This window comes from Aulostomus chinensis, chromosome 19 (genome assembly GCF_037954235.1).
Source record: "Aulostomus chinensis isolate RoL2024-O1b breed Wild chromosome 19, RoL_Achi_v1.0, whole genome shotgun sequence".
Classification (NCBI taxonomy): Eukaryota; Metazoa; Chordata; class Actinopteri; order Syngnathiformes; family Aulostomidae; genus Aulostomus; species Aulostomus chinensis.
The window spans coordinates 25,099,551-25,120,445 of NC_141338.1; the positions used below are offsets into that span (position 1 = coordinate 25,099,551).

General features: G+C 44.6%; 1 protein-coding gene across 3 annotated transcripts in view; it reads left to right on the forward strand.

Moving 5' to 3' along the window:
* dcc (DCC netrin 1 receptor) overlaps positions 1-20,895 on the forward strand; it is a 330,071-nt gene that overhangs the window by 298,622 nt on the left and 10,554 nt on the right. For 2 of the 3 annotated variants that reach the window (XM_086186581.1, XM_086186583.1), the window contains exon 28: positions 6,065-6,213. In XM_086186581.1, the coding sequence (XP_086042707.1) occupies positions 6,065-6,213 (149 nt within the window). The remainder of the gene's footprint in view (positions 1-6,064; positions 6,214-20,895) is intronic. The other variant, XM_086186582.1, reaches the window with a different exon arrangement.

The following is a 20,895-nucleotide window of genomic DNA, read 5'->3' on the forward strand; positions in this document are numbered from 1 at the left end:
TCGCTCTGACAGCAGCGTGCTGAGGAGTCATACAAACACATTTTGTTCTGCTTCATTTTGAAATGAACTTGGCAGGGATTTCTATGCTCCATTTCCTGGCATTCAGAGCCACACAAGGTCAGCGTGAGTGAGACATACAGTCCCAGAGTGCCAGAGACACCTGACTGTGGACACGTTCTCAAAAAGAAAACATCTGTCCACTGTGTTACATGTGGAGACATCACTCAAGTCTACCGCCGTCAGATGGCTCCCGCTGGCCGTCAGTTGCATCATAACCTTTATCCAATAGAAGTGTTCACCCCCAGAACGTTAGCTTAGACAGCAAGACTTTTGACTCTCTTGTTCCCACTAGATGATAGTACGAGAAGCTCTCTAGTAAAAATGGATCTGTTGGTTCTTCTGTGAGGTCAAAGCCTCAAACACTACCAAGTCTGTCCCTGATCCTGCTCTGACGCAGCTGTTGTAGCTGATCGCCATGTCAGACGTGGCTTGTGCTCCGCTTCAAAAACGCTGAAGTGGTTAATTTTTGACAACACTTTGAGATGCTTTAAGCTGCTCAGAGCCACAGGGCCAGAGGGCAGACAAAGACAATTTTAAAACGCTGGTCAAAATATTACACAGCGTGCAGACCTGACCTGGTGTATGTATCACCCCCCTGTGCCAGACCCCAAGTTAACAAGTCAGAGGACATTTGACATGATGGACAACGAGACAAGTATTTTGGAGCTGGTGAATCACAGTCCATCCATCTACTTCCACTTATTCCTGATGACGGTCGCGGGAGGGGGAGGGGGGGCTGGAGCCTATCCCAGCGGCTATGGGTGACCAGTCCGTACACATCCACACAGAATAGTATCGTCACATTATAGAGCGTGATTAACGGTGTTTGTGAAAATTATATCTATTGGTGATACATCAAAAAATAAAAAGCACCTTTGAAAAATTCTGGTTGATGGAGCAAACACCTGACTTGACAGCTCCATAATTAAAGGCTGCAGATGCAGCAGTATCTTCACCTCCATATTTCTTAGTTGTTGTTTTTTTTCGTAAAGCAGCAACAACAGCACCACTCAACTACATCTATATGTAAACATCATGTTGCCACTCACTGAGGACACATAACTAACATGTTCAATAAAAAAGTGCTTTCATACTCAAATTGTCTCTGTCAACCACAACAAGTTGGAGTGAAGCTGAATCGCCTCCAGCTGCTGTTGACTGAAAACCTTTAGTGCTGAGCAGAGGTAAACCCTCCTAACACTGCACATTACACATACATTTACAAATGTTATGATTGAGACACTAATTGAGTTGATTCAGTTCAGATTTTTTGTTTTTATGTCATTTTGGTGTTTGTGGTGCCAAGAAAAATAGAAATTTGTGAAATAACATGACATCTAAGTGGCAGCATGACAGAACAACAAACACACACAAGGTTGATTTGGCCCATTTTTCTTTACAATATCGCACTGTGATTCAAAGGCGGCACGGTGGTGCAGTGGTCAGCACTGTCACCTCAACAGCAAGAAGGTTCCGGGTTCAAGTCCTGGCTGGAGCACGGGGTCTTTCTGGGTGAGTCTCCATGTTCTCCCTGTTCCTGCTGGGTTCTCTCTGGTACTCCAGCTTCCTCCACAGTCCAAAGACATCAAGAGGGGACCAGGTTAATCCAGACTCTAAATTGACCGTAGGCGTGGCTGGGAGAGCCAATGGTTGTCTGTCTCTATGTGTTGGCCTGCAACTACTGCTGGCCAAGACCTCATTTTTGACGAGTTGCCATTGTTCTCTGCTGGAATCTGAAGTGGATTTTGTTTTCCTTTTTCATGCAATTTATGAGCTATTGGAGATTTAACTGAGGAGTGAAAGGAGGTCACTGAGACAATCAGTCACAATCAATTTAATTTCTGACGGTTTGCATCATTATTCAGCCTGAAATTGGGGTTTGGTCTTTTCTTGTTTATCAACACTTGCCACTGTAGTGACTGACACGTCCATCCTGCATACATCATTTGTTGTTGTGGTAACCACTAAATGGATGATGCTTATACACTGCTTAATAGTGATCACTGCAAGTGCTCTACAGCACATTCATACACACACCTTCATGCATGCACATTCATTTATCTAACGAGACATTTATTTTTGACATTAGTTAAAGAAGTTATGGCGAGGAGGCTCCTCCTTGAACCGTCACCTTATTGTGGTGAAGGAGTTTGAGTGCCCTAGTGACCCTAGGAGCTATGCTGTCGGGGGCATTTTGCCCCTGATATGGTTACCCAAGGCAGACTGGTCCGAGGCAAAGGGCCAGACAAAGAACGGTTCAACAGACCCCTCATGGAAGTTAAACCTAGGGGTTTGTGTACTCAGCCCAGAGGGGCACCAGGGCCCCATACCTGGAGCCAGGCCTGGGGTAGTGGCTCGATAGCGAGTGCCTAGTGGCCAGGCCTTAGTTCATGGGGTCCAGCCGGGCCAAGCCCAAAGGGATACATGGACTCCCATGGACCCACCGCTTGTGCTACGTGGTTTGGGAAGCAGTTGAAGGTGTGGGCCTTGGCTGTCTGATCCCCAGGCATGGAAGCTGGCTATTGGGACATGGAACATTACCTCTCTGATGGGGAAGGAGCTGGAGCTGGTGGAAGAGGTTGAGCGTTACTGGCTAGATATTGTCGGCCTCACCTCGACACATAGCCCCGGGTCCAGAACCCAAGTTCTTGAGAGGGGTTGGACTCTCCTTCACTGGAGTTGTTACAGGTGAAATACAGAGGGCTGGCGTGGGCTTTTTGTTAGTCCCAAAACTCTCTGTCTGTTGGGGTTTTCCCCGGTGGACGAAAGGTTTGCTTCCCTGCGCCTTCAGGAACGGGTCCTGACTGTTGTCTGTGTTTATGCGCCGAACAGCAGTTCAGAGTACTCACCATTTTTGGAAACCTTGGAAGGGTGCTGGATGGTGCCCTGACTGGGGACTCCATTGTCCTGCTGGGGAAATTGAACGCTCACATGGGCAATGACAGTGGGACCAGGAAGGGCGTGATTGGGAGGAACGAGAGTGGTGTTAAGTTATTGGACTTCTGTGCAAGCCGCAGTTTGTCCATAACAAACACCACGTTTGAACATAAGGATGTCCATCGGTGCACGTGGCACCAGGACATCCTAGGTCGTAGGTCTATGATTGAGTTTAAAGTCGTATCATCTGACCTGCGACCATTTGTTCTGGACACTCGGGTGAAGAGAGGAGCTGAGCTGTCAACTGATCACCATCTGGTGGTGAGCTGGATCAGGTGGCAGGGGAAGATGCCGTGCAGACCCAGCAGGCCCAAACGAGTAGTGAGGGCTTGCTGGGAACGCCTGGCGGAAGAACCTGTCAGAATGATCTTCAACTCCCACCTCTGGCAGAGCTTTGACCACATCCCGGGGGTGGTGAGGGACACTGAGTCCAAATGGGCCATCTTCCGCTCTGCAATTGTCGAGGCGGCTATTGTGAGCTGTGGCTGTAAGGATGAAGAAGGAGGCTTACAGGGCATGGATGGTCTGCAGGTCTCCAGAGGCATCTGACCGGTACCAGCAGTTCAAGCAGTGTGCAGTCATGGCAGTCGCCAAGGCAAAAACTTGGGCTTGGGAGGAGTTCGGTGAGGCCATGGAGAATGGCAATCGGTCGGCTCCAAAAAGGTTCTGGCAAACCATGCGTCGCCTCAGGGGGCGACATGAACTTATTTCATGTTCAGGTCAGGCACAGACCTGATCAGACTGAAGAGGGCGTGGCTGACAAAAAGTAATGAATACATAAAAATGCCAGAAAAAAACAAAGACGGATAAATGTCACAATGAAACAATGGCATTCAACACAAAACACTGGAGAATATTTGCTGGGAGACTGATATCCTACCAAACACACACCAGGAACACAAAACTATCATTGACACTTGCAGCTTATTACAGTTAGAACAACCTCTCCATGCTGTGTGTAGTCCGTAGTTCCATGATGCAACAGGGAAAATTTGCATTTCCACCATGCCATTTTTCCAACACTGTCAAAAATACCTGCAACTACCGCAGAGTCAAGTGACCCAGGAGTAAATACTAATTATGCAGACAACAACCAAGTGAGTGTTTTTGTCTCTTAGAAGTCAGTTTTCTGTTTCACGAATACCGTTGACTGCTGAAGCAGTTTAAATCCAGCTCCATCTTGTTCCAGGATGAGATTCATGGCTGTGGAATGTCTCCCTGATGTGTTTTTTCACAGGCAGCAGAACGGATGTTTATTGATCAGACAGTGAAGGAATGTAGTGCAGTGAGAGGGGGAGGGGATTGTGGCTACATGAAGCCTGAGGATGTGTCCAGACATCAGGGGGCTGGTTGGGGAATCCAGACAGAGAGAGAAAATAGATCTACTCTTTGGCCCCTAGCTCTGCCCCATACCTGTTGTTTTTCTTTTTTTTCTTTTCCTTTTTTGCTTTTAAAACTGTATTTAGACTGAGAATAACAAAGACAGAGCAATTAAGTATATTCACAGATTTATTATTTATTTATTTATGGATGGATGGATGGATGGATGGATGGATAGTCAGACAAATGCCTGCAGGGCTCAGACTTCCACTCTGTGTCCTGTTTGATGGTTCACTCAGTTACACATGAACTTGTCATTTTGATCAATCAATAGCAGCTCTGAGTTATCAGATCAAACTGTTCCTGCCTCCTGTCACACTGAAACTAGATGGCACTCTGGCACTCCGGCACTCCGTGAGGAGTCCCCCGATGACCCAAGGACATTAAGTCCCTTATTGTTAAGACTTGACCTTTTATTTAACATTCAAGTTTTTTTTATTTGTCTGTTCTTCAAGCTGATGTGAATGAAACAAACCACTAATTATTGTGTCTCTAAAATCTTTGGTTGCGCTCAGCGTTCTCAATTAGAACTGCTGTTCAATGTTTAACATCATTTGTGACGTGTTTCTGTTCAAACAATTCTCCTGATGACCCCCAGTTATGTTGCTAACCCAGCAAGCTTGCCCAGAGTGAGATGGCAGTTGCTGTTTTAAAACAATTTCAGGTCCAGAGAATCAAGGCTTTGCTGGCTGGATCTGCTTGAGCACATTTGCCGTGGTTTCACCCTCAGTGTTCTTCCTCCAACATCCTGAAAGTTCAGCTCCAACTGCATTTTAGTTTCGTCTTCCTTCTGTATTGTGACGTATTTAGAAGGGAAACATTTGTCTGGAACACTAAAATGAGGAGAACAGCCTCAAGTCCACCTGCACGCCGCTTTGCACATAATCTGCAGATGTTCTCCTCAAAATGAATCATGGTTTTATTTGTCAGACAAAGCAGTTTAAGATCAAGAACAGTCAAAAACACAGCTTTTTGTTTGCAAATATGTCTTAGCTTGTATTCACATAAAAGCTAAAAGCTGGAGTTTGATTGGTTGGTTGACTTCATGATAAAAGCTGGAGTTTGATTGGTTGGTTGACTTCATGATAAAAGCTGGAGTTTGATTGGTTGGTTGACTTCATGATAAAAGCTGGAGTTTGATTGGTTGGTTGACTTCATGATAAAAGCTGGAGTTTGATTGGTTGGTTGACTTCATGATAAAAGCTGGAGTTTGATTGGTTGGTTGACTTCATGATAAAAGCTGGAGTTTGATTGGTTGGTTGACTTCATGATAAAAGCTGGAGTTTGATTGGTTGGTTGACTTCATGATATTAGTTATAGGTCCAAACTTGAATGTGAATGTTTTGTATTTGTGGAAGCAACACAGATGGTATTTTTTTTATAAATATAAAGAATTTGATTTTGTGTGTGTACGGTGGAATAGATGGAAAATGTGACCAACTGAACTTCGAGGGTGAAAAGGGCATTTTTCATTTCAGCTTCATGTTCACCATTATGTATCTGAAATGGTGATATCCTGCTCTGTCTGAGTAATCGATTGTGTTTATTCTACTATGTTCTCTTGCTTTCTCTCTCTCTCTCTCTCTCTCTGTCGCTCCACACATTGATCAGAGCATCAAAATGTCATAACAAATAATGATAACCAGATTATTGTCTGACCCTGTTTTCTGTATCCTATTTAACCCAGGTTCCAGCCTTCCCAAGCCCCAGGTGAAGACGGCTTCTCTGGGTCAGGCTGGTAAGGCTCGATCTCCTCTGTTGCCCGTCTCTGTTCCTACAGCACCAGACATACCAGAGGAAGGAGGAACAAAACCTGCAGAGGACTCAGCTGCCAACGTAAGTCTCCAGTCCAAGGAAGTCAAGCAAATATGCTGTTGGCGAGACTGACAGCTAATATCGCTAGCTAACAGTTAGCGTTGGGTGATTAAACGACTTTCTCGGCCAATCCTGCACCACATTCAGATGACTTTGATGATGCAGCAGAGCAAAAGTCAGGCAAACAGGTGTGTTTTGGGGAAAACACGAGTTATTACAGTCTCATCTCCTAATTACTTCAAAAGACAGGTTACACGCTCCTCAGCATATTGCTGTTTTTCAGTGTGAAACAAGAGTTTGGGATTTTCCCTCATGCGTCGTCCACCCTTTGCCAAAATCCCCTCTGGAGAAGCGGGACAATAGACAAATCAGCACGTCTAAGGTTAAACTGTCTCTGAGGGAGGCGAGGCCCGTTTGACTGACAGCCCTCATCTCCTGTACGTTACACCTTCACCTTAACACGTACAGGTCCGTATAGAGGGGGGCATCACAGGTGATCCGCCATAGTTGTCTTCTTATTTCTTTTTTCATCATTTCTGACTGAAGTGGAAAGCTCTGATGTGCTTGAGCTACATACTCATCCCAGTCACACAAATGCTCTCAAACACACCTGCTAACCCTGCCATTTCCATCCTCTCAGTGTGGTTTTATTTCCAAAAATCCACACGCAGACTCATTCCTGCACCCACCGCTGCACCTCTGGTACCGGTGCTATAGAAAGACAAGTGCCATCACATTTGCAGAATTTAGGCATCAGCTCAGTTCTGAAGTACCAGTTTCTGCGCCGTCCCTCTTCCCCTCTGCTGTGTGTTGCCTCAAGTCCTGAGGGATTCTGTTGTTGTTCCTGAAGATGAGGCCAGGATCTGACACATCCCTCCTGTCACGACCAGGGCCGCTCATTTAGCATCCAGGGCTAACGGCCTCATTCACCTAGTAGATCTATAGTGGGCCCTTTCCATTTCACCAGTGTGGGTGATAACGCTTCTTTAATAGACTATAACAGTTAAATTAGGTGGTACAAGAGGATGAGGATGAACAAAAAGTGGGATTAGAGGGTTTAAGAGGTAGAAAGAGAGTAGGAAGAGACAAGAAGATGATTAAGAGAAGAAGAAGATATGTAAAGGAAAAGAACAGGATGAAAAAGGAGATGAAGAGAGAGGGGGAGGAGATTAGAAGGCATAAGTGGCCATGTAGAGGGGAGGAAGATGAAATAACAGAAGGCAAGTGAAGAAGAGGGAAGATAAGGATGGGGAGCTAGAGGGAAGCAGGGGGAGGGAGGGGTTATTGCTAAATTGGACAGAGGTGAGAGGGGGAGTAGAAGGAGATGATGCACTGAAGAGAGAGGTGGGACATGAAGGAGAACTAGACACAGGGGAGGAAGGAGAGGAGGAGAGACACTGAGGACTGAAAAAAGTGGAGGAGCGTGACATTAGAACAAGCAACCATAGGAGCAGGTGTGGAAGAGGAGAAGATGGAGAGAAGGCAAGGAGGGAGAGAAGGAGGACAAGCTGAGAGAAAAATGACAGAAGACGATCCAGAAGGACAGTGGACATTAAGTCTTGTTAAATATTCATATGTAACTCCATGACAATTGGGAGGGATGAGGTGTTACCATGGCAACAGGGAGAGGACCGATGAAGAGAGGAAATGAGAGGACACAAATTGTAGAGATGAGGGAGGGAGACAGAGGGGGTGTTAAAGGTCAGCAGGTCTCTCTCTTCATCTGCTGCTCTATCTCTGTAATTGATCTAGTCTTTTCCCATCAGCCCTCTGGCCTGTCCATCACACACACACACACACACACACACACACACACACACACACACACACACACACAGTGGCTGACACAGAGTGGGTGAATAATAAGACAGTGTGATGGTACTTAAATGATGTTGTTTCACCAGGTAAGAGACTCAGTGACAGAACAGTCGCGCTTGTGTGTGTGTGTGTGTGTGTGTGTGTGTTTCTGTGTGTACATGTTTGTGTCTGTGTATGTACAGTATGTGTGTGTGTTTGTGTGTGTGTGTGTGTTTCTGTGTGTACATGTATGTGCATGTGTGTATGTATGTGTGTCTGTGTGTGTGTTTCTGTGTGTACATGTATGTGCGTGTGTGTATGTATGTGTGTCTGTGTGTGTGTTTCTGTGTGTACATGTATGTGTCTGTGTATATGTCTGTGTGTGTGTGCATGTGTGTGTGTGTGTTTTACAACTAAATCTAACAAGATATGATAAAGTAGAGTCTACATATCAATCAGTATTAGATTAACAAACAAATTCTAAAATATTTTACTGAGTACATTTTAAGTGGATATTTTTTTCTCCCATAAAGCTTTGAACCGGGTTCGGGTTGGGGCGTGGCTTGGAAGACACTTGACCTCCTGGCAACTGAAGGGTTGCTGGTTGGATCCTCACAGAGGAACAGTGCCCAGTGGTGTCAATTATCTTGAATGAATGAATGGGAGGAATATTTGCTTTATTTATTTATATTTCTGTGGATTTTGAAACCAAAATTAAAAGTTTTTTAAAAGCTTGAACTCCGTCGTCATGGCAAGACCTGCAGGCTCAGCTTAACCCTGGAAAATTGACTATCAAGTCCTAAGGTTCTTGTGTTTTCCAAAGGTTGTTCAGTAGTCAGTGGGATGGATGTCGATCCAACCTGGCAGCACAAGTAGATCCACTCAGTGATTCTTAAAAACAGAGAGATACTTGAACAAATGGAGCCTTCAGAAGGCTTCACACTGTCTGTGTTTCTCAGAGCTGCAGGAGGAAATATCCCCCTGAATGAAGGCTTTTTATATTTCGCACCAGGGCGGTGCCTTGGACCGTCTTCAGTCTTCCCTCTAGCACCTTGTTGTGAGACAGAGAAAAATCGACTTTGTGTTGAACTTCAAATGAATGTATGTTAAAGCACGACGATGAGAGCGTTTTTCCTCCTGTCAATCATAGCTGGTAATGTTCAGAGGGCCAGGCTTTCTGTTTCCACCGCATCCTCTTGATCCCTCCGTAGTTGGAGATTTTCAACAGTAAGAACCCTTTAGAACACAGTTGTTATTACATTGAAACACAGTTTTCAGATTCATCTGCATCCGTGTGAAACTCTGCTGGCCCTGCTGGGTTGGGATGATTCTCTGATGGATTATAGAGGAGGGAGAATCCAGGTCAGCAGGCAGACAGCGATAACAGGATATCAGAGAGGAACACAGAGCATCGACAGCCCTTTTATCCCATCGATGAAGTGTTTGCTCACTCGGTGAAACTGCTGTTATGGGTCAACAAATGAGATCAGGAGGTCAGTGGGTTTGTGTGGGGTTTTTATACAGTGTTGTAGTTTGACAGTGTAGGGCGTTTAGCTTTTATTGCCTCAGCTTGACTGAAAGGGGAAGGTCGAAAGGTCAAACGCTGTGTGTGAAACAGATAAAAAAACAACCTGTTGTGTGTTGTTTGTCCTTTCCTTCTGTAACATCAGACACTACAATCATTCCTGTCTGAGATAGATAAGAAGATAAGATAAATCCACACAAGAGTTTAAAAAGAAATGAGGCAGCCCATCGCTGCAAGTGTGACCCTCGCGTCACACTCTGTGCTCATGCACCACTCAGGAAGGTCTGGTAGTTCTTCCAATAATTGGGAAATCATGGGAGATCCCAGCAGTCTGAGCCTAGAGCAGCAGATCTAAGGGCCAGCCTAAGCAGTCCTGATCAACAAGGAGGGTCTTAAGTCTGCTCTTAAACCTAGAGAGGAGGTCTGGGTCCTGGACTGAAACTGGGAGACGGTTCCACAGGAGGGGAGCCTGATAGCTGAAGGCTCTGGCTCCATTCTACTGTTAGAACTCTAGGAACCAGCAGGAACCCTGCATCCTGGGAGTGAAGGGTTCTAGCTGGATCATATGGGACTAGGAGCTCTGTCAAGGATGAAGGAGCCTGATAGCTGAAGGCTCTGGCTCCATTCTACTGTTAGAACTCTAGGAACCAGCAGGAACCCTGCATCCTGGGAGTGAAGGGTTCTAGCTGGATCATAGGGGACTAGGAGCTCTGTCAGGGATGAAGGAGCCTGATAGCTGAAGGTTCTGGCTCCATTCTACTGTTAGAACTCTAGGAACCAGCAGGAACCCTGCATCCTGGGAGTGAAGGGTTCTAGCTGGATCATAGGGGACTAGGAGCTCTGTCAAGGATGAAGGAGCCTGATAGCTGAAGGCTCTGGCTCCATTCTACTGTTAGAACTCTAGGAACCAGCAGGAACCCTGCATCCTGGGAGTGAAGGGTTCTAGCTGGATCATAGGGGACTAGGAGCTCTGTCAGGGATGAAGGAGCCTGATAGCTGAAGGCTCTGGCTCCATTCTACTGTTAGAACTCTAGGAACCAGCAGGAACCCTGCATCCTGGGAGTGAAGGGTTCAAGCTGGATCATTGGGGACTAGGAGCTCTGTCAGGGATGAAGGAGCCTGATAGCTGAAGGCTCTGGCTCCATTCTACTGTTAGAACTCTAGGAACCAGCAGGAACCCTGCATCCTGGGAGTGAAGGGTTCTAGCTGGATCATAGGGGACTAGGAGCTCTGTCAGGGATGAAGGAGCCTGATAGCTGAAGGCTCTGGCTCCATTCTACTGTTAGAACTCTAGGAACCAGCAGGAACCCTGCATCCTGGGAGTGAAGGGTTCAAGCTGGATCATTGGGGACTAGGAGCTCTGTCAGGGATGAAGGAGCCTGATAGCTGAAGGCTCTGGCTCCATTCTACTGTTAGAACTCTAGGAACCAGCAGGAACCCTGCATCCTGGGAGTGAAGGGTTCTAGCTGGATCATAGGGGACTAGGAGCTCTGTCAGGGATGAAGGAGCCTGATAGCTGAAGGCTCTGGCTCCATTCTACTGTTAGAACTCTAGGAACCAGCAGGAACCCTGCATCCTGGGAGTGAAGGGTTCTAGCTGGATCATAGGGGACTAGGAGCTCTGTCAGGGATGAAGGAGCCTGATAGCTGAAGGCTCTGGCTCCATTCTACTGTTAGAACTCTAGGAACCAGCAGGAACCCTGCATCCTGGGAGTGAAGGGTTCTAGCTGGATCATAGGGGACTAGGAGCTCTGTCAGGGATGAAGGAGCCTGATTGTTGAGGACTTTGATGGTAGAAGGATGATGAGTTTGTAAATGATGAAGACTTCTTGATCTAACAATGCAGTTCTTAACAGTTTATATGACTTTTAGTCATCTCATGCTAACGAGATATTATCTCGTTAGCATGAGATAATAAGCCTCATTATAAGTGATGCACTCATCTCATTATCATAAAATAACACCTTGTTTTGTTGTGATAATGAGATAAGAGCCTGTTATAATGGTTCTTATCCCAAGATAACAGCATCAAACAGCCTCTTCTGCTTCTGTAGTCCTGGGCTCCTGCAAACATAAAGGGAGCTGCAACTCACAAGGATTCACGATTCTGAACAAGAGTAACAACTGAAATACAGCAGACATGATGCAACGGGCTGTGCAGCTCTGTGACCACAGTCAGGCACACGACAGAAACCTTTACAAATGATTCCCATAGATACGTCAGAGCCAGTTAGGTGCACACGGCAAGAGCTGCTCAGCTCACATTCAAACTAATCAGTTTATATGATGTCTTTTAATAATCAATACATGCAGAGAAGGTGAAGAGTCCTGGAAGGAGAGCACTGAACACGCTCACACACACACACACACACACACACACACACACACACACACACACACACACGAGAATACAGAGTAAAAGACATATCTGACGCTGCTCAATAAAAAGAAGCGGAGCAAAACAGCAGAAAAGCGATTACTTTCATGAAAACCAGGGTTTGATATCCAGCTGACAGCAGCCATTGTGTAACAGAGCCTTTAAACTGCTGCAGAGCTTTGTTAGATCAATCTAGTTAGTTGGTAAATTGGCCAATTATGGATTCAGGATGCTTGTCACACTAAAGCATCCTGCAGTTCGTGTGCCCGATGATGTGAATGGAGGTGATATAAAAATCGATAAACCACCGGAGGGCCAGTTCGTTGTCCCACAGCCGAAACCAGTCAAAAGCTGGTTCAGTGGGACTCTGACTGGTTGTGTTAAAAGCTCTAATTGCACCAGACTGACATCGAATTTTCAAATCGTCCCCCAGCACTGGAAACCAGGTACTAGTTGCTGTCTATTTAGTTTTCCTCATCATGAGAAACTTTCACCACTTTTGAAGGAATGAAATTCAGATATTGTAACTGTTATCTAAAGAAAAATGTGACGTGATGACTGACAGGTCTCTGGGCTGCAGAGATCAATCATTCTTACTTTCTAATTTTAGGAGCAAGATGCAGCCGTGTGTGAGTTTAATAAAAGTTCATTGAAATAAAGTCCCCTGCCCTTTTTTCATCAGAGTGGCCCTTGGAATGTTTGTTTATATGCCACTTATAAATCTGTCCTGGGGCGTGACATAAGAAATATTAAATAGCATCCATTTTGGAAGCTGAGAAGAAATGTCTAGATTGGAAAACATAAAAAGATTTAGTAGAAGCATGGACTGAAAACAGTGCTTTCACCTTAAACTCAATAGTCTTTGTAGCTGCATTTGTTTCCTGTGTTCCTACAATGAAGCAGGCAGTGCGACTGTTGCTGCTGAGTGTTCTTTTGCAGTACAGAGCGCCTCAGCAACATTCTCACCCTGAGCTTGACATTCAGGATCAGTGCAGTATAATGGAGGAGCAGTACCACAAGTGCTTGCAGTCCTAATGCAATACAAGTACATGAAGGAGGCCTTGTGCATTGACTCAAACCTTTCAGTTTAGTTTTTCAAAATGCTTTTGCTGAGCATTTATTGTTTTCCACAGAGTGCTGTGGAGAATATTTCCAGCAGAAAGGACACACTCTGTTTGAAGGCCATACCCAATATCCGGTGGACACAGTGTATTTGTGGGAAACGTGCACTTGACTGTCACATTCACGCAGAGATGGAGGCACTCAAGCCGACCCACTCAATGGTGACAATTTGTATAGGCGGACTTAGCACACCATTACACAGTGACCACCGAGTCTCTGCAGGATTTAAGTGCCGCTGTTGCCACTGTCCTCTGAAAACCTGCAGCCTTGTGACAGCTTCATGTTTGACACAGTTTGCAAAACCCAGATATGATACGATCACTCTTCCTTCACTGCAGTTGAAAGAAGAGTTTCACGTCACCCGCAGAGACTTGTACGTTACTGCATACAGCTAATCCATCACAGTAAACATGAAGTCACCTTTTATTTTATTCAGTTCTAAGTGCAGATTGAAAACTCTGCTCTGCACTGCTGGGCAACAATGAATGAGCTCTAACAGAAATAAATACAGACGTGGCATTCATTGAGATGGATTAAGGCTGAGACCTTTTAAGTGCAAGTTGACTTTCAAACTGCACAGAAATAAAGGAATGAATGAGTGGCTGCTAAGGAAAAACATACTGCCTGTTCTTTAATCATACTTTTCCTTTTTGTTGAAATATGAACGTGAATCAAATTGCTGCTGTGCTGTGATGACTTGTTGCGTGTGCAGCAACACAGTTTGACCTTTTCAGGAGCAAGAAGAATGAGAAAGAGAGAGAAAGGAGACCTGGAATAGGGACCATCATCAGAACTGACTGGACCCAAATGATCATTGAGGTCATGTGTCTCATCTGACAATCTATCAGAGATTAAACTCATGAATCAAAGAAAACATGGTGATCAATTACAGAAATTAATACACAAGAAATAGAGCAATAAAGAAGAAAACTGATGTTTAAGACATACGTACATCTTAAGAAGGAAAGAGCAGTAAATGAATAATGAGTTTTTCTAGTCCCACTCAAAGCCTGGAGGAGCTTTGAACCAGGGACCCTCTGAATCCCAGACAATGTCCTAATGAGAATGTAAGAGAGACACCCATCCAAACAAGAAAATGTTTATTGAAGAGCTGTAAAGAAGGTAGAATGGTAAGGGATTGTGGGTTCTATTTCATTTCTTCTGACTTCCAGAGGCGGTGCTTTAAGCACCTGGATATCCATCACATGCAAGTGCAGGTCAAGTGTCTACAACAACAAAGTCACCTGGTGACACAGGGTGACGTGTGCCCGTGCGAGGGCACTTAAGGCACGTTCACCCCGGAAGGGACCTCTTGCCAACTTCTCGCGTTGGAAGCAGGTTTGGGTTTGTGGTAGTGTCGAACGTGGTTGAACTGATTATCGCCTGGAGTCTGCTAACTGATATGGGTGGGAGCAGCACCAGCGCCCTCCTTAGACTGCAATTACCGTCACTTACGCATTCTTTCTATTTTTGCTCATCAGTTGATGAGCATTCAGGTAAGACGAGCGTGCCCCGCTCTGCTAATTGCCTTGCTGTTGTAAGCTGTTGCTACCTACCATTATAAAAGTTTGTGTTATTAATATTGTGGTATTAGCGTTGCCTGACAAGTGTGTTCGCTCTGCGGTGGCATTATTGTCCGAAGAAAGCGCGTTATTGCCGTTCGAGCATGTTCACTCTACTACGGCGTTAATTATTTTGCTATTTCAGCTACTGCTACTGAGCACTATTTTGTATGGACCTTGATTTCTGAGGTTTGTTCCGTGTACACGTGCTTTTCGTTTACCAGACCGGTGAGCTGTCACCGGCTTCCCACGGTTTTGAAAATCTGTTTATTTGGTTTTGACTGCTACATGACAAGAGTGGGTTCGCTCTGCTCTGTAGCGTTTTGAGTTCCTGATTTGTGCCAGCTGCTAGTATGTTTATGGTTTGTATCGATTGTCGGACCCTTCTCGAGCCTGACAATGGGCATGATAAATGCCCTAGCTGCTTGGGCTTGGAGCAGCTGCGGCAGGTATTAACCAAGCAGGCTTGTGTGGACTGTGGTTGCCTGGGTCTAAGAGTCCATGCCTCTAGACTGGCCGAGCTCGAGGGACTGCCTTCTCAAGGTCTATGTAGCAGCGATATCAGCAATGCATAGCTGGGTAGATGGGCTAACAGTCGGGTCCCATGGTGACTCAAAGGGTGCTCAGAGGCTGAGACCTCCGCAGAGATGCCCGTGCCCTCCTGGGGCTTGCCTTTGGTACTGGGTGCACTGTGCCAGCCTCCATTCAAGCCTTTAGGAAGGACAGATCTAAAGTGGTTGTCACTGAAGGCAGCCTTCCTTTTAGCCATGGCATCGGCCAAACAGGTAAGTGAGTTGTATGCTCTGTCTACCAGCCTGGAGAGCCTGCACTGGACTCCCAACGGAACAGGGGTGACCTTGTGGCCTAACACTGCGTTCTTGCCTCAGACCTTCTCCTCGTCCTACGTAAACCAGCCCGTGTGTCACGCGCCTTTCAAACCCCCTGCTCAGGGAGAGGTGTCAGACCAGGGTAATGTTCTATTGTGCCCTGTTCGAGCACTGAGGACGAACTTTCAGTAAACTTCTGGATTTCAGCAGTCTGATTCCCTGTTCATTTGTCACTCAGGTCAAAGCTGGGGCCATCCTCTGTCCAAGCAGCGGTTGTCACTCTGGATTGGGGAGGCCATTAGTGCTGCCTACAAGAGCAGTGGCCCCCTAGCCCCTTCTCATGTTCGAGCTCACTCGACCAGGAGTATGGCGACATCATGGGTGGCCTTACGAGGGGTTCCACTCTCAGATATTTGTGCTGTCGCTTCATGGACGGCACATTGCACGTTTGCCAGATTTTATAGGGTCAATGTCGCCATGCATAACTCGATGAGTGAGTCTTCCTCATGACACTGTTGATATTAGTCATCCAGGTGCTTGAAGCACCCCCTCTGGCAGTCAGAAGAAATGAAATAGACGGAAGATTATGTATGTAACCACGGTTCTATGAATTGCAGATGACTGCCAGAGCTTGGCAGTCACTCGGAATACAACGGAGAAGATTGTCAAGAGGTCGCTTCAGGGGTGCCTTAAGTGCCCTCGCACGGGCACACGTCACCCCGTGTCACCAGATGACTTTGTTGTTGTAGACACTTGACCTCAACATGCATGTGATGGATATCCAGGTGCTTAAAGCACTGCCTCTGGCGGTCATCCAAAATTGATAGAACCGTGGTTACATACGGAACCTTTGTTTTGTAGTTTGAGTCCTCATGTTGTGACAGCCGAATTCAAGCTATTATCAAAAGTTCAATAATAATATACAATATACAACAATAATTTCAGGACTGGAGATGTACAGTATGCAGCGAGACTGCAGCTATTATACAGTGCAATTTACACTGAAACATCTTAATGCACTAAAGGCTTGATTTTTGGCACATTTAAAACTGCAGGAAGATGTGAAGATGCAGTCCAGCAGGTTTGGTGTAAACCGAGCAAAATTTGGGAAGAGATATGTTTAATAATTTTTTCGGAAAGAAAAACAGTGGCTTACTGCCAAATAAAAGCTCATGGAAGTTTTGGCTTCTGAGGCAAAGTTTGGTGTCACTGAAAAAATTGTACAACTGACTTGTTCTGAATTTTTTTTAAGTTGTAAAGTCAAGATGGCTGCTGCTCTTCCAAGCCATTTGAGAATGTTTGATGTCAAAAGACAACCCAGTCTCATGTCAAAACGTGAAAAGGCTCCGTTTGTCCACAGGTCAAAACCTATCAGTTCTACCATGAAGGCCTAAAAATTGTGAAATGTATATGTTTTTTTCCCCTGTTCTTTTCTATTGGAGCGCTGGTAGGTCATGTGACTCTTTCATGCGGGCCTCTCCAAACAAAAACATGGCGGCCGCTCCTGTCATTTTCGGAGGAAAGTGCCTTATTCCAAGATAGTTTTGATTTAGTAAAGCATTCTGATGACATTTCTAGCGAGAAATATACATTTTGTTTTCATAATCTTCGCTCAGTTCTTGTGTATAATCTTTGGTTTGTTCGTTATTACCATGAATCTGTCACCTCTCGGTTTCTGCTGTTGCTATGGTGGTTGCTAAGGACGCTACTACAGACGAAACGAAATGGCGTTTATGTGATTGTATTTTGTCGTGACATCATGACGTTATCTGAACTGATAAAATATTTTTGGGATTGTTGACTCTCTCTCTCTCTCGCTCTTTCTCTATATCTATATCTATATATATATATATATATTTAATAAAAATAATATAAAACGTATTGGCCCAGGAATTACCATCAAAATATAAAATAGCTAAGCTTGTTTGTTTGTGTGATTGTTGACTACAGCTGTTCAATAAAAATAATTCCATATATCTGCTTCCGTGGAAGTCGGCCCTCGTTCTTCTGTGAGAAAATCCGGAAGTTGTCGCTCACTCCGAGGAAAAAAACCCAAATATTTTTAATACTTTATCTTTTGATTAATAAGACAATCTACAAATTCATTTAATTTCTGGATGTTTATTCTCCCTACAAAGTACGTTTGTAACCATTATAGGTCTACCAATCAGGAAATGAGGCCTGATGGCTGCAATAGCAGCTTTGTGCTGTTCAGTGCCTCCTGCTATAAAAAGGAGTCAAGGCCATCTTAAAGATGTGAAAATGTTCCAAAGATCATTCTCCATGTTTGTCCTGAACAAGATTGGTTTCAGGCCTTTTTTCAAAGGAGCTCCAAAAGGCTCACTTAACCCTTTGAGGCCTGGCTGAGACATGAGGCCTGTTGACCTTTGACCCTGTTGCTCTTTTGCTCTCATTTGGCCTCTACAGTGGATACAGACCTGAAACTTGAACTGTGAGGCCTCTAAAATTGATAGAATCATAATCTGGTGGAATAATTCTAGAACCCACTCCCAAACAGGACGTAGCTTCAGGAAGGAGGTGGGGCTTCAAAGTTTTAAATGTTGGTTTCTGGCAGAGGTGTGAACTCCTCCCAGAAATCTCATCTCATTTGGAGCAACTTTGACCAAGTTATGATGCTTCATTGATAGACTTTACTGGACTTTGCCACGCCCTTTACGGACAGCAGAAAGGACTTAGGGGGGTCAAACCAGCACAGATGCGATCCTTATGGAGGACAGAACAACACACTAAAATTACAACTTCCTAGGTTCAAAGAGAAAAAAACTATCCCCTGGTGAAACTGGGCAAAATCAGGGTCTGTGACTGCTGCACTCTGGGAGCCTTTTGGAGCAGAATTGAGGATCAAATCTGGGTTCTGGTATTTCTACTTGGGCTACATACACCAAACTTTATACACATAGTATAATGCCCAAGAGTAGCATGTGCTGTGAATTTCAGCCATTGAGGTGCTAAGGGGCGCAAGCATGGTCCTGGGGCATCCACTAACCCTAAGGGGCTCCTCAAAGTCTGGCCCTGCTTCCCTGGTTTCATTTGAGCTGAAGCCACCGAAAGTCACACCAATGATTGATGTCAGTGAGAGGACTGATTCTGACATTTTCAGCCATCTAGAAGTTGGAGCTGAAACACAAGACCCCAAAGACTGCAGCAGTTTTTTTTATAATGGAGGTGCACTGTCATTACCACCATATCTCTGGAAACAAATATGGAAGGGACTTGTGCTTGGTGTCAGTGGAGCAGAGTCTTGTCACCAATATCTGTTTCAAGCCTCCAAAACTAGGGTGACCAAAAATCCCCTTTAGCCCAGACATGTCCAGTTTTTAGTCTGGGACGTCCGGGGGTGTTCATACATCCATGAAAATGTCCTGTTTTCACTGTTTTTCATGGGACCAGTTAGCGTGTGTTGAAACTGACCGACGCTTTGCACAGAATATGATGGTACTTTGTTACCTGTGACGTACAAAGATGCCTTGTAATATAAGGCACCTTTGAGTAAACATCCAGTATCATTTAAGGATCTTGAGGCCGGGCCGAGTGTCCTCTTTTTTGGAATCAAAATATGGTCACCCTATCGGTAACACTTCTTGTGTTAAGGTCCACAAGGACTACCTGGGCTCTCATTCAAATTTAGAGGCTCAGGGCTTTATTTCTTTTTGTATATAATTTTATGGAAATAAGTCCAAACTAAATGTGTGTTCTGGTCATGATGTACAACCATCATTGTGAATTTCAGCCTCACAGCAGGAAATGCTTGTAGGCCCTGCCAGGCCTCAGGCTCTGATCTGGACCAAATCCACAACACTTTTTTTCACAGATTAGAGGAACCTACAATAGAATCAGCGCTCCAGCTGCTTGCTTTTGGGTAACAAAATTTTTAAACATTTTTCATCATTAACTGTTTGCATATGTATATATTTTGTCTTCTTTTTATATTCTGTGTTCTTCTACACCCATGTAATGTGTAACAAAGCTGCTGGAAACAATTTCCCTGAAGGCGTTCTACCAAAGCATAAATGTAGTTCTTACATTCAGTGAAGAGGAACCTCATATACTCCAACTCCTGTGCTCAAACCAGACCTACCTTACACACCTTAGCTTCTTAAAATTGTAGGGTTTGGGGGTTGTTTTATATATATATATATATATATATTTATTTATATAATATAGTGGTGGTCCCTCGTTTATCGCGGGGATACGTTCTAAAAATAACCCGCAATAGACGAAATCCGCAAAGTAATCAGCTTTATTTCTTACAATTATTATCCATGTTTTAAGGCCGTAAAACCCCTAACCACACACTTTTCTACACTTTCCTCAGACAGGCATTAACATTTTCTCACAGTTCTCTCTTATTTAAACACTCTCAAAGTTCAAACTTTTGCAGATTTAAAAAAATAAGTACAATATTAGTAAATGAAACCAAAGATCAAATCTTGTTTTCAAGCCCAAACATTTTTAACAAATTTAATTTTAATGATCTATCTCTATGGTTTGACACATCAGAAATCATTACCAGTAACTCACGCGTATTTCCCAGTTCCTCTGACGGTGCCTCTTTGTCCTGGCGCTGCTCCGCTGTCACGTCTTTTTCCTCTGAAGGCCTTGGTGCAAGGTTTCTACCAAACCAAACTAAACCAAGTTTTAAGCTTTTAAGTTTTAAGTAGAAAACTTGCAAACATACAGCACTTCAAAGTCACACTGCAAGCGATTGAACATTTATGTAAATCTGGCTAGCCGAACACATTCTGTACTCCCTTAGCCAATCAGGACGCAGAACACATGTGCGGTTCTCCCTTAGCCAATCAGGATGCTGAACACAATAAAAATAAATGAAAAAAAAAAAAAGCATGCAAAATTACACAGAAAAAATCCGCGAAACAGTGAGGCCGCGATAGGTGAACCGCGTTATAGCGAGGGACCACTGTATAGCGACTATCTTGAAATGAGGCACTTTCCTCGGAGAATGAAAGGAGCGGCCGCCATGGTTTTGTTTGGAGAGGCCCGCATGAAAGAGTCACATGACCTACCAGCGCTCCAATAGCAAAGAATAGGGGGAAAAAACGTACCCATTTCACAATTTTTAGGCCTTCATGGTAGAACTGATAGGTTTTGACCTGTGGACAAACGGAGCCTTTTCACGTTTTGACATGAGACTGGGTTGCAAAAGACTGAGCCTCTGTGCAGTTTGGTTTATCTTCACGTATGAAACGTGGTTTTCCTCTGACGAAGAAGAAAGAACAAACACAGAGGGACTGACAGCCACTGACAAAGGGAACAGGAGGAGACAAAGATCAATCATGTTCATGAGAGGATGAGACCAATCATGCTAAAGCAGATCTCCATGAATCTCTGTCTCTCTGCATCAGTCTTCGTGTCAAAATCAGTTTCTCTTCAGATTGTGTTCACTAATTCTACCACTTCTGCAAAGACCTGTATTTTGCTCTTGTATCAGCAAAACTATGTGATGCTACTTGAA